At 62.0% G+C, this 20,625-nt stretch overlaps 1 protein-coding gene across 1 annotated transcript in view; it reads left to right on the top strand.

The window, feature by feature from the left end:
• Positions 1-14,342: 14,342 nt before the first annotated feature.
• Positions 14,343-20,625, top strand: part of PLXND1 (plexin D1) — a 60,908-nt gene continuing 54,625 nt past the window's right edge. Inside the window, exon 1 of the mRNA XM_084902552.1 lies at positions 14,343-15,820. Coding sequence (XP_084758678.1) covers positions 14,465-15,820 — 1,356 coding nt within the window. The 5' untranslated portion in view covers positions 14,343-14,464. The remainder of the gene's footprint in view (positions 15,821-20,625) is intronic.

The raw sequence follows: 20,625 nt of genomic DNA, 5'->3' as shown, positions 1-20,625 counted from the left end.
CTCCAGCTCCCAGCCGGATTCCTTATCTCCTAAGAGCCCATTGTGTGCCGCTTGCCCCTGTGGGTGAGGGAGGAGAGGCCCGGGGGCCAGAGTCCAGGCCACAAAGGGTGCTGACTCAGGGCTCTGGTCCGCCGGCCCTTCCTCCTCCTTCCTCCTTCCTCCTGGCCGCCCAGCCTGACCCCCTCTTGGACAAACATCTTGTGGCCGTTTCCGCCTCGCCTGCCCGGAGCCCCGGCCAGGCCTGAACAAACACTGGGGACCTGAGCTCCTGGCCTCCGCTCTGGGAAAATCCCGGCCGGGGGCTCAGGCCAACCCCGGGGAGGGTGGGCCCCCGCCCGGGTCTGCGGGGCCTGCCCCAGTGCCTGGGCTTCACCTCCCCATCCGTGAAATGGGCCTGATTCTCACCCCTGCGAGGACTGCAGGGCGATGGGGAGCACCTCCTGGCCGGCACCTTGACGGGCGGACGCTCCCCACAGAGTTGTGAGAGGCCTGGGGAGCAGGTCTCCCAGGGACCCCGTCTCTGCCAGACAGGGCCCGATTTTACCTTCCCTCCCGGGACCTCCCCTTCTCGTTCCCATCCTGAAGTGGCCCGTGGGTCGGCTCCTCCAGCCCCGTTCCTGTCCCTTCAGAGCCTCCTGGTGCTCCTGTCAGGAATCAGGAGCCAGGCCGCAGTGGGGCAGCAGTGGGCAGTCCTGACAGGGTGAACTGCGTGAAAACGGAGTTTGAGGAGTGAGCGCCCTGTCCCTGGAGGTGTGAATGTGGAGGAGGTGACCACACCAACACTTCCTCATGGTGTGTCTCGGGAGCCCTGTGAAGTGGGCAAGCTGGCGGCTTCTGGGGTCAGAGAGACTCAGACACAGATCCCAGCCCTGCGGGGTGGCCAGGCTCTGCTGGGTGCCCGGCCTCCTCGGCTGCGGGGGGAGTGAGTGACCCTGTCAGGGAAGAGCCAGCCCCCGCGGCCGCCCGCCTGGAGGGGCGTGGAGGGGCCCGGTGCCCCCTCCGGGGCTGAGGGGCACGGGCTCCCGGCCCCACTCGCTGGGGTTCCTCACGGCCCACGATCCAAGCCCCCTCCTTGAGAACTTGGCCAGATAAAGCCTTTCCAGCTGGGGTTTGATTTTGTTTTTGTTTTCCAGGAAGGATCTGGGAGCAGAAACAATGAGATTCCCCCCACCCGCCCCCTTCCTTGCAGTTTCTCCTCGTCTGAGAGCTGCGGGGCTGGATTCCCACTTTCCTTTCCGGTGTTGGTGTTCCAAGCGCTGCCAGGAGAGGATGAGTGTGGGCGGGGGAGGTCAGCGGGGACCGGGGAGGAGGTGAGGAGGGAGGGGGGAGGGGTCCAGGCAGGGCAAGCATTAGGAAGAGACCCGAGGTGCTCCTTTCTGCCTGTGGATCATTGTACGTGCTGTCCCCCTCCCACCCTGACACCCGGCCCCATCGGTAGCTCCAGTGCCTCCTTGAAGCAACACCTCCTCCAGGAAGCCCTCCCCGATCTCCCCCACCAGGACTGAACCGGTGTCGGCCGCGCCTTCCTGCTCTCATTCGTTATAATCGACCTTCCGCTGCGGCTGGCTGTGTCGGTGGAGGGCCGTGCCCCCTGCGTGAGACCCTGAGCTCAGCACGGGGCCCACAGATGGCCCTCCGCGGACCCCAGCTGAGCAGAGCATGGAAACGGGGACCCAGCCCCTGCACCACGGTCCTCACGGATTGCTCAAGGGTCTTGATCTCGGGGAAGGGGGGGAAGCAGAAGGGGAGAATCCGGTTCAGATGGGAAGGCCAGGGGGCCGGAGCGGCAGCGGGTATAGGCCCAGAGCGGGTGCGGATGGGACAGCGCCCGGGGCTGTGAGTTTGGGCGGTGAGCTCTCTCAGCTTGTCTCCTTACCTGTAACATGGGGATAAGGGCAGCCCTGGCGAAATTAACCCGAGGTCTAAGGGGCGTCCCACAGGTGTCCCAACCAGCTTAGCAGGGGCCGGAGCCGGGGCTGGTCCTGAGGTGGGAGGGTCTCTCGGCCGGAAGGGTACAGCGGAGGGAGGCAAAAGCAGAGCCCTGGAGGCATAAATCACCTCGAGCTGCCTGGCCGGCCACTAACGCTAAACTTAGTACGACACCCCCCCCCCCTTCTCCCAGCATCCTGTGCGAGGGGCCAAGGTCCTGCAGAGGGGAGTGAGTTATGGGCGGGGCGGGGGGCTGGGGGTGGGGGGAAAACGACGACTCAGACCTGCTGTAAATCACCCTGTGGCTGCAGCACGTAAGAGCCTTTTCGGAGGCTCCTCTCTTAGCCTCTGTGCCCGGCCAATCTCGGGGACCAGCATTGGGTAGGCCTGAGGGGGTCCCGAGGGCCAGGGCCCAGGCTCAGGCTCCGTGCCGGGGGCCGCTGAGGAGAGAGGGACAGGCATGGGGGTAGAGGCAGCAGAGGGAGGCACCTCCTGGGAAAACACCTGCGCCCCCCGGCGAGGTGCTGAATAGCAGGGCGGCCTGCGGACAGCACCGCTCCGCGGGGCATCTCACCCACCCACCCCCGCCCAAGGGCATGGAGTGCAGCCCAGCCCCCCGTGTTCACACAGCGCCGTGTGCCTGGCTCTGCCCCTCCTTAATGCTCCACAACATCTGGGAGAAACAGGCGCGGCGTCCGGCTGCGACTTGCCCGGAACTTGTCGAGCTGGGGTTCCTCCGACGCTTCCAGGGAGGAGCCTGCGGGGCACCCGGGGAGTCCAGCCACAGGAGCGGTGGTGGAGGGAAGAGGCTGGGGCGGGCCGGGCGGCTGCTCTGTGCCCCCATCTCCCGTCCGGACAGCCGTCTGGGTGTCTGCATCCAAGCCCCTGGCCCCACCACTCCTCCCGGCGGGTGCAGCTGCCATCAGATTCCCTTTGACCTCTGGTTCCCTGCAAAACTCCACCAGAACCCTCCTCCCCTCAACCCTCGATGGCCTTTGTCCCGAGTTTACGTTTAACACGAACAATGCACATTCTTTGTGGAAACAGAAAATTCAGAGACAAAGAGAGGAAAACCTCATTCCACCCGCCCCCAACTTATACAAGTCATAGCCCAGCAAGGCCAGGCATTGGGGGTGCCTGCTGCCCAGTGCTGCCTCTCCCTGACCTCTGACCCAGGATGCACCCCCGGGAGCTGGGCCTGAGGCCTCAGGGCCCATCGGCAGCTGCAGGCCTGCCCACGCCCAGGCCGGGGGCTGGGGCTCAGGCCATGGGAGCTCCTGGTTCCCTTCCGGACACAGGGGCCCACCTCTGCCCGTGAGTAGCAGGGGGAAGTGAGACTGGAGGGCAGGGATCGGTGCACTGGGTCCCGGAGAAGAAGTGAAAGTAACCCGGTCTCCCTCCTCGGACAGACCTGCCCTCCATGGGCCAGCACAGCTCTTGTTTGGAATGGAGGTGCCAGGGTGGTGCCCCCACCACCCAGCCCACACCAGCCGTGGGGTTCCTGGAGCCCCAGCTGCGATGCCGGAAGGAAGGGGGCCCCTGGCTTCCTGCCCAGGAAGCCCCAGCTTCCTCAGACCCCTGGCTCTGACCTGGCCTGGCCAGCCATACCCCTGGAGCGGGTTCCGGGACACTGAGGCGAGGGGAGGGGCACCACATGCGCCCTGTTTCCATAGAGAGCCCGACTTAGGACCAGAACCCTTGCCTGTTTCAGCCAGAGCCTCAGACACCTGCCCCAGACTTCCTTGGTGGCTGCCCTGGGGCCAGCGTGGCAGCCCCGGGACCTCCCGTACCACCTGAGAGATGTCCACAGCCACACAGAGCTGAGTTCACGTCCCGTGCTGCCCGTGGCCGACACGGCCTTGGCAAGCCCCTGCTTCTTTTCGGCTTCTGTAAAACGGGCCAGACAGACCCTGTGCCCTGTGGAGCGTACGTGAGCTCAGTGCAGGCCCAGCCGGAGGGGCCCCGGAGAGTGCCAGCTGGGCTGTGGCCACGCCCGCCCTCCCGGCCGGGCCCAGGTGTGGCCGGATAACGGGCCGGGTGGCTGGGTCTGCGCTGACCTCACCGCCTTCCTCTGGGGCCCCACGGGGCTGCCTGTTTTGCTGGGGAGGCCTCCCCTCCTATCCTCTTCCTCCAGCCTCCTTCCTGCTTCCCTGCTCCGAGGCTGGCCCTTCCGTCCAGGCGCTCATCAATCGCACCCGAGGTGCCATGCGTCCGGCCTGTCTGTCTTCTCCAGCCGTGATTCACTTCCTGTTTCCAGGAGCTGGAAATAGCTTCCCCTGGACGCTGGGCAGATGGCGGGGGCTACCCCCCTAGACAGCTGCTTGGTCTCCACCGGCCTGCCTCCGCCCAGGCCCATGCACTCACCGCTCACTACCCAGGTCTGTGTTCTGCTGGACGCCAAACCCGCCCCAGAATGCACTGGCTCAGGGGTCGCAAACTCCTTAGTCAACAGAGCCAAATGTCAACAGTACACCAATTGATATTTCTTTTTTTAAAAATATATATTTTATTGATTTTTTTACAGAGAGGAAGAGAGAGGGATAGAGTTAGAAATATCGATAAGAGAGAATCATCAATCAGCTGCCTCTTGCACACCCCCCACTGGGGATGCACGCGCAACCCAGGTACATGCCCTTGACCGGAATCGAACCTGGGACCCTCCAGTCCACAGGCCGATGCTCTATCCACCGAGCCAAGCCAGTTTCGGTGATATTTCTTTTGAGAGCCACATTTTTTAAACTTAAACTTCTTCTCACACAACTTCTTCAAAATAGACTCACCCAGGCCGTGGTGTTTTGTGGAAGAGCCACACTCAAGGGGCCAAAGAGCCGCATGTGGCTCTCGAGCTGCAGTTTGCCGCCCACGGGCCCAGGAAAACCTGTATGTTAGACACACACACCCTCCCCAGGCCAGGGCAGGGGACGCCGACCTTCCCTGGAAGGTGATGACAGCCTCCACGGGTCGGGCAGGGGAGAGGGTCAAGGCCAAGAAAACGATGGAGAACATTCATTTGTTCATCTCCCCTCCCATTCATTCATTCATTCATTCATTCTTGTGAGCCTGCTTTGAGTCCAACCTCTGCCTGGCGATGTGGGCTTGAACCAAACGACACCGCTAGTGTGCGCAGAGGACTGTGCAGGCGGGTGTGCAGGGCCAGGGCCAGTTGCCTTGACAGAGAAGGTCCCGATGGCCTCGAATGGCCCGGCCAGAGCCAGCTCCGGAGAGGCCTGCCGGCTGCCCAGGGAGCCAGAGCAACAGGCGCATGGCCGCCTGTGGGTGCTCGGATGGAGGCAGTGTGGGGGCCATGGGAGCCCAGAGGAGGGGGTCCTGCCCAGCCTGGGAGGTCGGGAGGCTGACTGTGAGAAGAGAGGCCATAAGCCCTGGTTGGCGGGTCAGTTGGTCACAGCGCTGTCCTGGTGCACCAGGGCTGTGGGTTTGATCCCAGCCAGGGCACATACAAGAAGCAACCGATGAATATATAAATAAGTGGACAACAAACCCTTCCTCCCTTCTTCCCTCCTTTCTTCCCTCCCTTTCTCCTTCCCTCCCTTCCTCCTTCTCTCAAATCAAATAGAAAAACATTTTAAAGATGGAGGAATAAAAGAAGAGAGGCCAGAGCCGAGTCCGGAGACATCAGCAGGGGGACAGGGCAGGGAGGGGGAGTTCGGGGTTGTGGCGGGACTCGCTCTCCGTGCTGGGCCTTTGGGTCTCGGATTTTAACTGATGTGGGCGAGCCTGAGGAGCAGCACAAGCAGAGGCTGCCGCTCCTCCTGCGGCCCGAAGGCTGCTCTTGAGTAAGACGGGAGGTGGTGTCACCCGAAAGTCCCTGGAGAGCTGGCTCCCAGTTCCTCCGCGGCGGCGGGGACTTTTGCGAGGCTGAGTAATTACGTGCAGGCTGGGCTGCCCGAGGGTAAGTGCGGACCATCCAAGGTCAGAGCTGGCTCTCCACGCCAGGCCGCACCCTCCAGGGCAGAGACGGTGCTATCGAAGGTTGATTCGGCAGGCCATGGAGTTTCATGGGGAAACCCTGTGTCAGCCCTGGGGCAGCGGGACCAGGACCAACGCCTGGGCAGAGAAGGTCTTGGTGGCCTCTAACGGCCCGAACCCCAGCGCAGAGCCGTGGCAGACCGGTGGTCCGGGGCGGCCTTTGTGTACGACTTCTCACATCGGCCTGTTGTACCCGCAGACCTGCTTGTACCCTCATCCCCCACATGTAGCTGGATCCCCATCTGTGTACACGTGACCCTGACATGCCCTCCACGCACACACACACACACAGTCACACCCCTACTTCCAGGCACGTCTCACATCCATGCTCATCTTCCCCCCCCACACACACACCCTCCCGCCCCTGCCCCTCACACACACCGGGAACCACCCCGGAGGGGCACCTGTAGGCTGGTGTGCCGGGAGAGGCTTGTGACCGGGCGGCTCCCTGGGCCCCGATGCCTCTCTCCGGCTGCTGGGAGCTGGGCCGGCACTGGGCCCTGCCTCTCTGGCAGCTGTCTGTGAGAAGGCCCTCCTCCCCCAGAGCCGTGGCCTGGGCTGGGCTCTGTCCTCTAAGAGCGTGCAAACAGGGGAGAGAGTCTGTGTGGAGGCTTTGTGGTGGAGTCTGCAAAAGGTCTGGATCCCCCCACCCCAGTACCCTCTGACTCAGAAAGGTTGGTAAAGCCCAAGACCTGGGAACTCCCTACCCAGGGCCTCCCTTTCCTCACCCCCACCCCACCCCCTTCAGCCCAGTCCTGGGAGCCCACTTCCTAAATAGCCCCCTGGCTGGTCTTCTTCCTGCTCTGCCTTCACCGCCACCGGTCAGGCCCCGTCATGACCTGCCTGCCCCACCCCCACCCCCAGTCCATTCTGATCCTGTCCCTTCCCTCTGAAAGCCATTCTCGGTGTCCTACACCCTCCCCGGCCCCACCCTCACTGCCATGGGCAAGTCCCCACGGACATGATGGCTCAAGTTCCCCTGAGAAGCTCTCCTCAGATCCCCCGGCGTCCCCTTCACAGAACTGGTGAAGACTGATTAGGGGAAAGGCCCTTTGCAGTTATGGGATTATTTGAGTTATTTAATTAAAGACTGTCTCCCCCGTGAGACTGGGCTGAGGTCAGGGACCATGTCAGTAGGGTCCCCATAACATCCCCAGTTCCTGGCACATAGTAGGTGGTTGGTCAATGGTTATTGAGGAAGGAAGGAAGGAAGGAAGGAAGGAAGGAAGGAAGGAAGGAAGGAAGGAAGGAAGGAAGGAAAAAGGGAGGGAGGATGGGAGGAAGAACTCTGTCCTAGTGTTTTATTCTGCCCAGGGTTTCTCCTGGAGGGGGGCAGGACCCTCAGAACTGCACCAAGAATCAAGTGTGAGGGCTCGCCTTGAGAGTCAGTGGGTCTCCCAAGCCAAAACAGAGCAGGGTGGCAGGGCCTTGTGAAGGTGGGCTGGCTCCGTGGACAAACGGGGGTCAGGAAGGCAGCGTTGGCAGAGTTGGCTGGCATTGCCCGGGAAGGAGGTCTCTGGCAGCCAGCATGACCATCCTGTCTGCTTGGCAGACATCCTGGGTGGTGATCCGTCCACCCATCCCAACATTTATTGGCAGCGACGATGTGACCCACCCACACGGACACCCTCGTACGTGTGGTGAGCAGGCTCACAGGAGGAGCTCCCAGCCCTGCGTCAGGGCTGAGACACTCCTGAGGAGAAGGGCCCTCTCGCGGGGCTTTGAGGAATGCCTAGCCGTTCCCTGGGAGAGGCGTCCCAGAGGTGATGTGTGGTCTGGGTCTTGAGGGATGCATACAAGTTGACCAAGAAAACAAGAGAGGAGCCAGCTCTGGGCGCTGTGTGGGCCACAGGACAAGTAAGACCAGGCCCTGCTCCTCCACGCCAGCCTCTCCCGGGTGCCCTGTGTGTGCGGAGTGAGAACAGGGTCTCAGATGCGTCGTCCGGGAGTGGTAAAGATGGCCAGTTCACGTGTGTGCTCAGCACGAAGCGGGTGCTCAGCCAGAGCTGGGGAAATCTCAGAACTGATTCCATTTCAGGCCATCTCCTTCTTTTTTTCTTTTTTTATTTTATTAAAAAAAAATGTATTTTATTGATTTTTTACAGAGAGGAAGGGAGAAGGATAGAGAGCCAGAAACATCGACCAACTGCCTCCTGCACAACCCCCACTGGGGATGTGCCTGCAACCAAGGTACACGCCCTTGACCGGAATCGAACCTGGGACCCTTCAGTCCGCAGGCCGACGCTCTATCCACTGAGCCAAACCGGTTTCAGCCATCTCCCTCTTTGGGGCCTCCTGCTTGCATACCTCCAGCGACCTTTTGACTTTCCAGACCCTGCAGGTCCCAGCCGACCAAGGGGTGAGGGTTGGAAGCAGCTGGAAGGCCTGGACTTCAGCCCACAGCTGCCTGCCCACCGCCAGCGCTGGTGCTTCCAGGAATGGTTTTGTCCCCACCACGGCCTCCCGGGAGCACCCGAAGTGGGGGAAATGTCCTCAGACGTTTACTGGGACAGAGTGGAGCTTCTTTTGCAAGGTTTTGGCCAGGGAGCATCCAGGGCACAGAGGGTGCTCACCCCACATGACTCCCCGTCCTCACTCAGCTCTGGGCTCTCTGCCTCCCTGTGGCTTCCACTGTTAGCGTAGCATCCATGGAGCACCTACTGTCCGCTCACGGGCCGCCCGCCCCCAGCCCGCCCTGGTGCCGTTCCCTGTCCCCCAGAGATGGCGGCAGCCTGGGAATGTGGGTGGGGACCCCCGGGGCGCAGGCTGCCGGACAGAGGCCTCAGTGTGGAGCCGCCGGGGTCCGCTCCGGGCCCAGACCCATGACCGCCCGTCTGAGAATGCCTCCCATTATCCGGCGCACAGAGCACAAAGGGGCCGCGCGGGGCTGGGCAGCCAGGCGCCCGGGATGGGCGCACGGGGGTCTGGCTCCCCACTGCAGAGGGCACGGATGTGCCCAGAGCGGAGAGGGCAGCTCTCACGCAGGAATGAGAACCATTTCCTCCAGCCTACGGGGAGACAAAGACAGAGAGAAATGACGGGGACTTGCCTGCTGGGGCAAGGGCAGGCCACTCCTCCTGAGCTCCCCCTCCTCACCCCTGGGGGCAGCCCCCAGAGGCAGGGGGGAGGGCACTCCAGAACTCCGAAGGTGGGGGAACCGCCCAGTCCCCGGTGGCATCTGCCCCGGGGAAATGCCAGCGGAGCCGTGCCAGCAGCACCGCCATCGGCTGTAACGTACACGCATCAGCGTGATGGGTGCTGGGTCCCCGTCAGGGCGGCCGCGTGAGGGTCACCCGGCTCCTGCGGCCGCTCGGTGGGCTGTGGTGGCAATGGCCGGGGGGCGGATAGGAAGGGGCCAGGAGGGCTAGAGAGGGAGTAGGAGTGGCTCTGGGCCGCCTGTTTGCGGTGTGACCTCGTCCAGGCCCCTAGGCCTCTCTGGACCGTGGTGTCCGCGTTTCTGAGAGGAGAGGAGGGAGGCCGGTGGAGGGATGGATAATGAAGCAGGTGTTCTTATGCATCCGCGCCATTCATTGGCCCGGCACTGACCACAGGCCTCCGTGGCAGCTGCCACGAGGGTGACACCGTTCACTGGGTCTGGGGGCTCTCCTCAGTGGGGTACAGTGATCGCTTTGAGGAGCCGGGGGATGGGGGGGGGGCGGGGGGAGCAGAGTTTCAGAGCTGGAGAGACGTGGGTACCACTTCCAGGCACGCGGGGCCATGTGACACGGGCATGTTTTTCCATCCTCACAGCGGCCCTGTAAGGAGGATTCACTCCCCTCCTTCCAGACACGGAAACTGAGGCTCCGGGAGAGGAGGGGCCGCCGAGGGCAGCGCTGTGGTGGAACTCAGCTCTGACTCCCAGGCAAGGGGCAGGGAGAGGCAGTGGTGGAGGGCAGGGGCTGGAGGCCAGTGAGCGGTGCCCCGCCGGGAAGCCCTGGCACCTCCCTGACCCTGTGTCCCCATCTGTGAAACGGGCTGGCAAACCCCGCCTCTCAGGCTGCTCCGAGGAGGGATCCATAGGGGTAAAGCCCCAAGAAGCCTCCGCTCCTGGCCCTCCCCCCTCCCTCCCCCTCTGCAGAGGCCCTGAGGGGGGTTCTGAGCTGTCCCGGAGGGTTCTGTTCCCCCACCTCCCTGTCCCAGGCGGTGCTCAGAGCAGTCAGCGTGTATCAGAGGTATCAGGAGCGTTTCCTGCAGGAACACGTTCTCTCAGCCCAGGCCCCGCATCGGAGCCCCCTCCTCCCAGCACAGCCGGGCCCACTGTTGTTTTTTCCAGCTGCAGAAGGAAAACACTTCCTCCTCCTCCTCCTCTCAGCTCTGCCCTGGGCAGCGGGAGCCAAGGGTGGACAGGACAGGGCAGGGAGCCCCCGCCCGGCAGGGGAAAGGCCCAGGCCCGTCTTCTCTGGGCCAGGCTGGCCCCTGCCCCTCAGCGCCCCTGCAAGGGCCTGCTACCCCTGAGCCACCCTGTCCTCACCTGCGAAGGCACCACACTGGGTCAGTGTTTCCCAACTTCCAGGCGTTTCATGCACCTGGGTTATGGCCTACTGCACGTGTATCTTTAAATTAACTCACCTTTTTCTTTGCCTGGCTGGTGTGGCTCAGTGGGTTGAGCGCTGTCCCATGCACTAAGGGTCTCTGGTTCGATTCTGGGCAGGACACATGCCCAGGTCGTGGGCTCAATCCCCAGCACAAGGCAGCAGATGGATGTTTCTCTCTCTCCCTACCTCTCTCTCATTCTCAAATCAATAAGAACATATTTTTTTTTTAAATGAACTCACATTTTAAAAACTTCAATAACTGCATTTTTTAAGCAAACTTGACATCATTATTGTACCTGGAAACCCAGTATCACTTGCCAAAATCAGAAAATAACTGCAAATGTTGTAAGGAAAACAGGGCTCTCCCAGTGACTCCTAGAATACTGGTGTCAACACCAGTGAGCTTGAGACCTTCTTTCTATTAAACATGGACAATGACACATGTTAGAGGCATTAAAGATACATTAGCGCCAACAGAGACCTTCTCCTTGATATGATCAGAAGGCTTGAACACAAACTGAAAATGACCTGAGTCACAGTATGTTCCAAAGTTATCCAGTGGTTAATCCAGGGCTGGTTAATCTGAGTTAGTTAATTCAGCGTTAGTTAATGCTGGATGCCACCTAACCTCCCCTCCTGGGTACCCTCCATCTCTCATCGGCTTCTTCTTAAACTCTTTCTGCGAAGACTCCTCACCTTCCTTCCTTCCTTCCTTCCTTCCTTCCTTCCTTCCTTCCTTCCTTCCTTTTTTCCTTCCTTCCTTTCTTCTGACAAGAGTTATCAGCACCCTTGCCGAAACCAGTTTGGCTCAATGGATAGAGCGTCAGCTTGGGGACTGAAGAGTTCCGGGTTCGATTCCGGTAAAGGTACCTTGGTTGTGGGCACATCCCCAGTAGGGGGTGTGCAAGAGGCAGCTGATCGATGACTCTCTCTCATCGATGTTTCTAACTCTGTATCTCTCTTCCTTCCTCTCTGTACAAAATCAATAAAATATATTAAAAAAAAAAAGTTATCAGCACCCCCTCTGCCCAGCCAGGGGTGTGGGGTGGCTGCCACCATGACCCATTCTAACCGGGAGAAGCTCCCAGCTAATGGGCAGAGAGAAGAAAGCTCAGGATCTGGAGATAGATCTGAGTTTACATCCTCACCTTGCCAATGTCCCTCAGTTTCTCCATCTCTGAAACGGGTTCAATGATCCGTTTTGTCAGCCGCCGGTGAGGACGGCAGGAGGTTGTCCAGGGCAGGACTGGACTCCACTAGCGACCAGGGGGCTCTTGACAGGAAGTGGGGCCCTGGTGTGCCATCGCTCCATGCAAGGGGACAGAAATGGGCATTCGCCGGGGACTGTGCCTTCTGGAACGTTACAGCCTTCACACCTCCCAGGGGCCAGTGCGCTGTGATGATTGTCATTGTGCAGACGAGGGAACTGAGGCTCAGCGCGGGCAAGAGCCTTGCCCTAGGCCATGCTGTACTTGGACTTCCAGCTCACGCCAGGGCTCCTGGACCCTGGCTGAGCTCTTTGCAGTCTTAACTGGCCCTGCATCCCCCAGCCAGGGTGGCTCCAGTCCTGCCGCTCCGCTGGGCAGGTCGTGCTGTGTGCCCAGAACCATCTTTCAGTGCGTGCCAGGCGGAGCTTCGAGGACACAGAGCATTATCCTCAGGGCTCAGTGGGGGGAGCTGCAGGATTCAGTAAGATGAGCTGGAGACGGGGAAAGCAGCTAGGAGGGGGCGAAAGGAGGAGAGAGGAGTGGGGGAGAGGGAGGGAGACGGAGAGAGGCAGACACACAGAGAAATAGAGAGATACACACAAAAAGACAGAGTGAAAAGAGAGGGGGTTGGGGAGAGACAAAGAGAGAGAAAAAACGGGTGGAGCAAAAAGACATAAATAGAGCTGGGGTGGGAAGGCCGGGGAAAGATGAGGCTGAAGGGAGACGGACAGATGGACGGATGGGGGAGGGCGCGGAGGAGGGAGTGGGGGGAGGGGTATGGGGCAGGCAGCCTCCTGCACCCCCGCTGGGCTCCTCAGTCCGCTTCCACAGGTTGTACAACGTGAGCCCTGGAGGGGGGGTCATGGGTCCTGCCTGGCTGTCCCCTGCGGGGCCTGGAGCCCAGGAGGACGGTGCCAGAGGCAGAGCCTCTGGTTTCTTACAGCCGAGCACTCCCAGCTCTCAGTGCTGGCAGGACCCGGGGAGGGGGGAGGGGGAAGGGGGGGTTGGAAAAGGCAGGGTGGTGGGCAAACACTGCCGGCAGGAAGGCGGGAAGGCCAGGGTGTTGGGCTGAGGAAGCAGGGGGCTGCTGCAGGCCCGGCTTTTCCTGCCTGTGGCGCACAGAGACACCCCCGTCCTTCCTTCCTGGCGTGGTGTGGGGACAAGTCCGTTGAGGCCAGGCCACCCTTAGAGCAAGGGCCGCAGGGAACCACGTGGGCCCATCAGACCCCCTGGGTCTCTGGTTCTGAGGGGCCAGAGCTGGCCTGGGACTGGGGGTGAGTTGGGGAGGTTTCAAAGCCAACAGACCTTGGCTTTCAAACATCGCAGTTCCGCTCCTTATGAGCTGAGCCTCCGGCCGGTCCCTTCTCTCTGGGGCTTCAGTTCACTGTGAAGTGGGATGGTCAGAGTGCCAGCCTCCGAGGGCAGCTGTGAGGAGGAGGGAGCCAGTCAATTCATGGAAAGCTCTAGAGGGGCCCTGGTTGAGCACCCACCCTTGCCAGGTGGCTCTGAGACCTTGGAATCATGGCTGCCTCCCTCCCACCTCAGTGTCTGCCTGCTCCTTCCAGGTGAAAGAGGCCCCGTGCCAGCTCATGTGGCTGACCTCCCACTCCATCAGAGGACTTTAGGTCCTTCCAGAGTCCCCCACAAAGAGGGGGTGCCTCCTGGTGAGCTGCAAGTGAGCAGGAAAGACCCACAGGGTGGGGTCTCCATAGGAGGCCGCTGGGGGCCACTCACTCAGGACCAGGGCCTCATGGGTGTGGCCAGGGCAGACAGACTGCCCCGCGTGCTGGCACATGCTGAACTAGTTCCTCTCTCCGCTTTCCTGATGGCTGAGTCTGACCCTGAGCTCTGTCTCTCTGTCCCTCTGTCCCTCTGTCCCACCATTTATAAAACCCCTTTTATGGGGCTCGGGTTTGGGGGGACAGATCTTGGGGACTAAGAGGGTGGTGCCCAGGCCTGGACAGTGCCCTGTGAAAGAGGGTAAAAAGGCAGAGACTTGGAGATGGGAAGAAGGGAGGGCTGTGGACCCAGAAGGCAGAGAGGGAGAGAAGGGGGCAGACGGAGATGGAGAAGAGGGAGGTCCGAGGGATGGGAGCGAGACCGCGAGTTGCAGGGGGAGGGAGCGAGCTGAGGGAGCGACGGAGAGAGGAGAGGGAGCTGAGGACAGACCAACAGAGAAGGGAGAGAGAGACAACATACCCGGGGAGGGGGCTGAGACAGAGACAGAGACAGGGAGACACTGAGAGACAGGGGGCGGGTGGAGAAAAGAGAGGAAAGAAAGCAAAAAGCCAGCCCGAGCGCGACGGGCCGAGCCGCCGGGAGGAAGGAAGGAAAGAAGAACCAGCGACGGAGGCGGCGGCGACGCCGGGGAAGGGAGCCTCGGGCCGCGGACGCCGCGCCCGCCGGAGGGTCCTGGAGGGCGCGGGGCGCGGGCCCTCCGACAGCCGAGCCGGCCGGGCGGCCAGCGGGCGGGGCGGGGCCCGGGGCGCCCGGAGCGGAGAGCCGGCGGGGCCGGGCGCCGCGGAAGGTGGGCGGCCGGGGGGCGGGCAGGGGCTGGAGGGCGGGGCGCGGCCGGGCGGGGCGCGGCGCGAGGGCGTGCCCGCCGCGGAGCCGCCCCCGCCCCGCCCCCGGTTGCGCTGCGCCGCGGAGCCCGGCCGGGGCGCCGGGGCCGGGGGCGGCTGGCGCGGGCAGGAAGCGCCTCGCGGCCCGGGCCCGCCCCCCGCCTCCTGCCTCCCGCGGGCTCCGGGCTCCCGGCCGCGCCGCGCCCCATGCACTCGCCGCGCCGCGCAGCCCGCGCTCGCCCGGATGGCTCGTCGCGCCGCGGGCGGCGCACCCCGTAGCGCCCGGGCCGCCGCCGCCGCCGCCGCCAGCCCCCGGCCGCCGCGCGCGCCATTCCGGGCCCCGCGGCCGTGCCCGCCGCCGCCGGTGCTGCTGCTGCTGCTGCTGCCGGTGCTGCTGGCGGCGGCGCGGGCCGGCGCCCTGGAGGTCCAGCGCCGCTTCCCCTCGCCCACGCCCACCAACAACTTCGCCCTGGACGGCGCGGCCGGCACGCTGTACCTGGCGGCCGTGAACCGCCTCTACCAGCTGTCGAGCCAGAATCTGAGCCTGGAGGCCGAGGCGGCCGTGGGCCCCGTGGCCGACAGCCCGCTGTGTCACGCCCCGCAGCTGCCGCAGGCCTCGTGCGAGCACCCGCGGCGCCTCACCGACAACTACAACAAGATCCTGCAGCTGGACCCGGGCCAGGGCCTGGTGGTGGTGTGCGGCTCCATCTACCAGGGCTTCTGCCAGCTGCGGCGCCGCGGCAACATCTCGGCGGTGGCCGTGCGCTTCCCGCCCGCCGCGCCGCCCGCCGAGCCGGTCACGGTGTTCCCCAGCATGCTCAACGTGGCGGCCAACCACCCCAACGCGTCCACCGTGGGGCTGGTGCTGCCGCCCGCCGCCGGCCCCGGCACCGGGGGCAGCCGCCTCCTCGTGGGCGCCACGTACACGGGCTACGGCAGCGCCTTCTTCCCGCGCAACCGCAGCCTGGAGGACCACCGCTTCGAGAACACGCCCGAGATCGCCATCCGCTCCCTGGACGCGCGCGGCGACCTGGCCAAGCTCTTCACCTTCGACCTCAACCCCTCCGACGACAACATCCTCAAGATCAAGCAGGGCGCCAAGGAGCAGCACAAGCTGGGCTTCGTGCGCGCCTTCCTGCACCCGCCGCCGGGCCCCCCGCCGGGCGCGCCGTCCTACGCGTACCTGGCGCTCACGAGCGAGGCGCGCGCGGGCGACAAGGAGAGCCAGGCGCGGAGCCTGCTGGCGCGCATCTGCCTGCCCCGCGGCGCCGGCGGCGACGCCAAGAAGCTCACCGAGTCCTACATCCAGCTGGGCTTGCAGTGCGCGGGCGGCGCGGGCCGCGGCGACCTCTACAGCCGCCTGGTGTCCGTGTTCCCCGCGCGCGAGCTGCTCTTCGCCGTGTTCGAGCGGCCCCAGGGGGCCCCCGCGGCCCGGGCGGCGCCCGCCGCGCTCTGCGCCTTCCGCTTCGCCGACGTGCAGGCCGCCATCCGCGCCGCGCGCACCGCCTGCTTCGTGGAGCCGGCGCCCGACGTGGTGGCGGTGCTCGACAGCGTGGTGCAGGGCACCGGGCCAGCCTGCGAGAGCAAGCGCAACATCCAGGTGAGCGCGGGCGGGGCCCTGCGGGGAGGAGGGGGGGGGACCCAGCTCGGGGCGCCGAGGGAGAGCGGGGCCGGTGCCTGGGCGGGTTGCTGCGCGCTTTGCGGGTCACTGGGTGTGAGCGGACGGCGGGGGCACGAGTGTGCACTCCGGACCACAGGTGCCTCTGCGGGGACTCGGGGTACCCTCGAGGGTACAGGTGCCCGCTGAGATGGGGGCAGCTAGCGCGAATACGGCCCAGGTGCGCGTGTGAGGTCATTCAGCTGAGCGCTGGCGTACAGGTGTGTGGGAGGGGATCAGGCGGTGGATAGGTGCGTGCTGGAGAGAGCTAACGGTGTATGTCATAGCTCAGGTGTGCGCCCGCCCGGAGGTGGGGCATAGGCGGGGAGCACGCAGCAAGGGAGTGTCTGTCTGACCAGAGGCCTTGGTGGGGAGGTGCCAAGGTCAGCGGGGGGGTTTGTAGGGGGCAGGACCGGCCCTGAGGCTCAGGAGGGAATGAGGAGTGGCCAGGTGTGAGGACACACCAGCTGGTGGGCAGGGTGTCTGGGGCTGGGTTGGGGAGTAACAAGGGGGTCAGGTTTGTGTGTGTGTGTGTGTGTGTGTGTGTGTGTGTGTTGAAGTTGTGGGGAATGACCTGAGCGTGCCGGAGGGAACTTTGTGCAGTTCTCTTCAAGCAAGCGCACCAACAAGGGGTCACTGCTTCAGGGGGATCTGGGGTGTGGAACCCTTCGCCTCTTCCATGCTCTGCGTCTGTGTCCGAGCCTGGGAATCCATCGGAACCCCAGGCGTTGCCGCTGCCCCGGGAAGCCTCCGTTTCTCCTTCCGCAAATCCCAAGCTCAGACTTCTGGTGGTTCCAGAGCCCTCCTTGAGGCCAGGCCCCCGATTGCCCTGCCCCATTCCTCCTCTGTGGTCCTCGGGCTGGTGGCGGCAGGAATCTCACGAGCTTAATTATTCGTGGGTGTGCCCAACACTGGGGCTTACAGAAAACTCGGATTCCTTCTCTCCGAGTCAGGCTCCCACGGCTGCCCACCACCCGCCCGGCTGGCTGGCTGCCCTGGAAAGAAAGGTCACAGTGGGTGAGCAGGCAGACTGTCCCGGGGAGCAGGGGCCCGCCGGAGGAGGGCTGGCCGCCCAGCGCTGTGGTTGAGACATACCCACCGTTCCTCTTCCCAGAGCCTCATGCCCCCGTGGGCTGTGTTTGGGGTGGGTTTTGTTTAAGGAGGTCTCAGGGCGAGGAGTGAGTGGGGAGTCGTCGGCCCTACTCTGTGGAAGGAAGACCCTGTTGGGGGGACCAAGGCCCCCCCCCCCCCTTACTCAGTCTTTCCAGGCCCTGCATGTCCATCCGGGCCCTGGTCAGTCTGTCCCCTTGGGCCTCTGGTCTCCTCCTCCCCCGCTGGCAGGAGCCTTCTCAGTTCCTGAGGTCCATTATTTTCGGCCTGGCCTCGTGCAGTGACTCACTCTGCTGGAGGGGGCTGGGGCTTCCTCCTTTTGAGGGGGCAGGGCTTCTACAAGGACACAGCCCCGGGGACAGAGTGGCCGAGGGCCTCCTCCTGACCCCGAGGTGAGGCGGGTTCTCAGCCCTCCGTCACTCTCCCTGCGTCCTCCCCATCCCTCTCCCTCTCCCCTCTCCCTGTGTCCTCCCCATCCCTCTCCCTCTCCCCTCTCCCTGCGTAGGCACAGGCCAGTGCCCTTGGGCAGGCTCTTCCAGATGTGTGACATCGAGGCCCCCGGGAGGGGGTGGGGGTGGGGTGGGTGGCTATTGTTCTTGCTCCAGGCTGTTGCCAGCTCCTCAGTTATAGGTTAAGAATTTGGACTTCACACTCTGGGTTCAAATCCTGCTCTGCCAACGTTGGCAAAGGACTTCACCTTCCTCATCTGTAAGGTGGGAACGATAAAAACACATCTCTGAGGACTAAGTGAACTAATTAATGGGAAGCACTTACCTGGCACACAATAAGCACCTGGCAGAGGTGTGCTGTTCTTATTACTCTTACCCCAGGGGACGGTATTAGCATATGTCTGGGTTCGATCCTGAACAGCAAAGAGGGACCTACTTTGGCTTCTTCTTGCAGCAGAGACCACTCCGCCCTCTCCCGCCTCTAGAAGCCTCAGTAAACACCTCTGAGCCTCACCTGGGAGCCCAGCCCTGGGCACCGGGGGACCATGGTGACTCAGTTCCTGCTCTTGCGGGTCATGCAGGCGAGCAGAGGACTGACATGGAGGCAGGCTCTTGCAGCCGGAGGGATGAGGGGGCTGGGAGAGGGGCATTTCGGGGGAGTGATATCAAAGCAGAGGGGGATGAGCAGGAGGTAGCCGCCTAAGGCTGCAAGAGAGGAGCGGAGGGTCCAGGTTGAGGGAACAGCCATTGCAAACACCTGGAGGTAGGTAGGATACAGCAAACGGGCTGGAGCCGTGGTTGGCAAACGGCGGCTCGCGAGCCACATGCGGCTCTTTGGCCCTTGGTGTGGCGCTCTTCCACAAAACACCATGGTCTGGGCGAGTCTGTTTTTGAGAAGTGGCATTAGAAGAAGTTTATGTTTAAAAAATTTGGCTCTCAGCCGAAACCGGTTTGGCTCAGTGGATAGTGCGTCGGCCTGCGGACTGGAAGGTCCCAGGTTCGATTCCGGTCAGGGGCATGTACCTTGGTTGCGGGCACATCCCCAGTAGGGGGTGTGCAAGAGGCAGCTGATCGATGATTCTTTCTCATCGATGTTTCTAACTCTCTATCCCTCTCTGTAAAGAAATCAATAAAATATATATTTTTTAAAAATTTGGCTCTCAAAAGAAATTTCAATTGTTGATATTTGGCTCTGTTGACTGATGAGTTTGCCGACCCCTGGGATAGCACAACTGAATTGAGTGGGGAGGCGGGTGGGGCCGGCAGGGGGCAGGTTGGGCGTGTGATGGAATTGGGACTGTATCCTGGGGACATCGGGAGCCGTGAAGGGTTTTAGCCAGCGGAGTGATATGACTTGAGTGAGCCTCTGCGTGTCTTCCTCTGAGGAATGGGAACGGGAATAAAAGTGCCTGCCTCGCAGGACCCTCCCTGGTGGGAATTCCATGAGATAATACCCGGGAAGCTCTTGGCAGAGTGGCTGGCTCATGTGCTTGCCATTACTATGATTATTTTAATTTTATTTTTTAAATCTTTTGTTAAACATTCTTATTTTATATATGTTTTTTGTTTATTGATGAGAGAGGGAGGGAGAGAGGAGAGAAACATGGATTTGTTGTTCCACTTATTTATGCATTCATTGGTTGAGTCTTTTTGTGCCCTGACTGGGGATCAAACCAGCAACCTTGGCACTCGGGACGATGCTGTCACTAACTAAGCTCCCTGGCCAGTGCTTACCGTGCTTATTTTTAACATAATTGTTTTAGAAAGTCCCTCGGTGATTGGTGAGAAGGCAAGAGGAGAGACAGGGAGGGAGTGGTTGGGAGGCTGGTGCCATCACCCAGGCAGGAGATTCGCTGGCTCATTCCCAGATACTCCTCGAAGGCCTGCCGTGGGGGCACTGGGCAGGGAGCGGCCGGGGGGCACTGGGCAGGGAGCGGCCGGGGGGCACTGGGCAGGGAGCGGCCGGGGGGCACTGGGCAGGAGCGGCCGGGGGGCACTGGGCAGGAGCAGCCGGGGGGCACTGGGCAGGGAGCGGCCGGGGGGCACTGGGCAGGGAGCGGCCGGGGGGCACTGGGCAGGGAGCGGCGGGCCTTGTTCTCCGGGATGCGATGGGCCATCGGGGCACCGGAGGAAGCAGTGGGCCTGGGACAGACGTGGCTGCCAGGATGCAGCCCCAGAGGTGGGGACGGACAGGATGGCGGGCAGGAAGCTGCCCAGCCTGGCCCGACATCAGATGGGAGCTGGGCGAGGGGACAGCACCTTGTGCTTCCATCTGCGCTCCAAGGACATCTGACCTCCAGGCAGGGGCGGCGGCTTGGCCGGGCCTCTGGAAACTCGGCTTCCTGCAGTTGTGGGGCTTTTTTTTGGTTTTGGTTTGTTTTGTTTTAATCCTCGCCAGAGGAGATGTTTTTATTGATAGGCATTTATATTTCTTTATTTTCATTTTTTTTTTTTACTGTTGACCATTTACAGATGTCTCCCACTTTCCCCAACTCCCCCTTCCCTTTCTATTGATTTTTTAGGGAGAGGGAGGAAGGGAGAGACCAGAGTTGCCTGAAACGTAGGCATGTGCCCTGACTGGGAATCAAACCGGCAACCTCTCGGCGTACCGGGCAGTGCTCCAACCGGCTGAGCCACCTTGTTTTTGGGGTCTCTCAGTCAGGGTAGTTTTGGGCAGGCTTTTCCCTCTGCTCTCCACCTTTCAGACAATGAGGGGAGGAGGTACTGAGGTGAGAGGCAGGGAACCTCGGAGGCCCCAGCTTTGCCCCTGATTGTTTTTGGCGTATTTGGGGCTGCTGGACTGTTTTGATAAAGTGGGAGTGAAGAAATTAGCCTTCCTTGCATATAGTGTGGATTAATTCCTTCTGTCACCTCGTGTTTGAGGTGAAAGCAAGTTTGGGAAGTTGCCACAACTATCAAGGGAGAGAAACTGAGGTACAGGGTCACCCAGCAAGGCAAGGGCAGGCTGAGTCTTTTTTTTTTTTTTTAATATATTTTATTGATTTTGTACAGAGAGGAAGGGAGAGAGCTAGAGAGTTAGAAACATCGATGAGAGAGAGTCATCGATCAGCTGCCTCTTGCACAACCCCTACTGGGGATATGCCCGCAACCAAGGTACATACCCTTGACCAGAATCGAACCTGGGACCCTTCAGTCCCCAAGCTGACGCTCTATCCATTGAAACATCAA

This window comes from Pipistrellus hanaki, assembly GCF_964339955.1.
Source record: "Pipistrellus hanaki genome assembly, chromosome: 13".
NCBI classification, from domain to species: Eukaryota; Metazoa; Chordata; class Mammalia; order Chiroptera; family Vespertilionidae; genus Pipistrellus; species Pipistrellus hanaki.
This window is presented reverse-complemented; position numbering and strand designations above follow the sequence as displayed.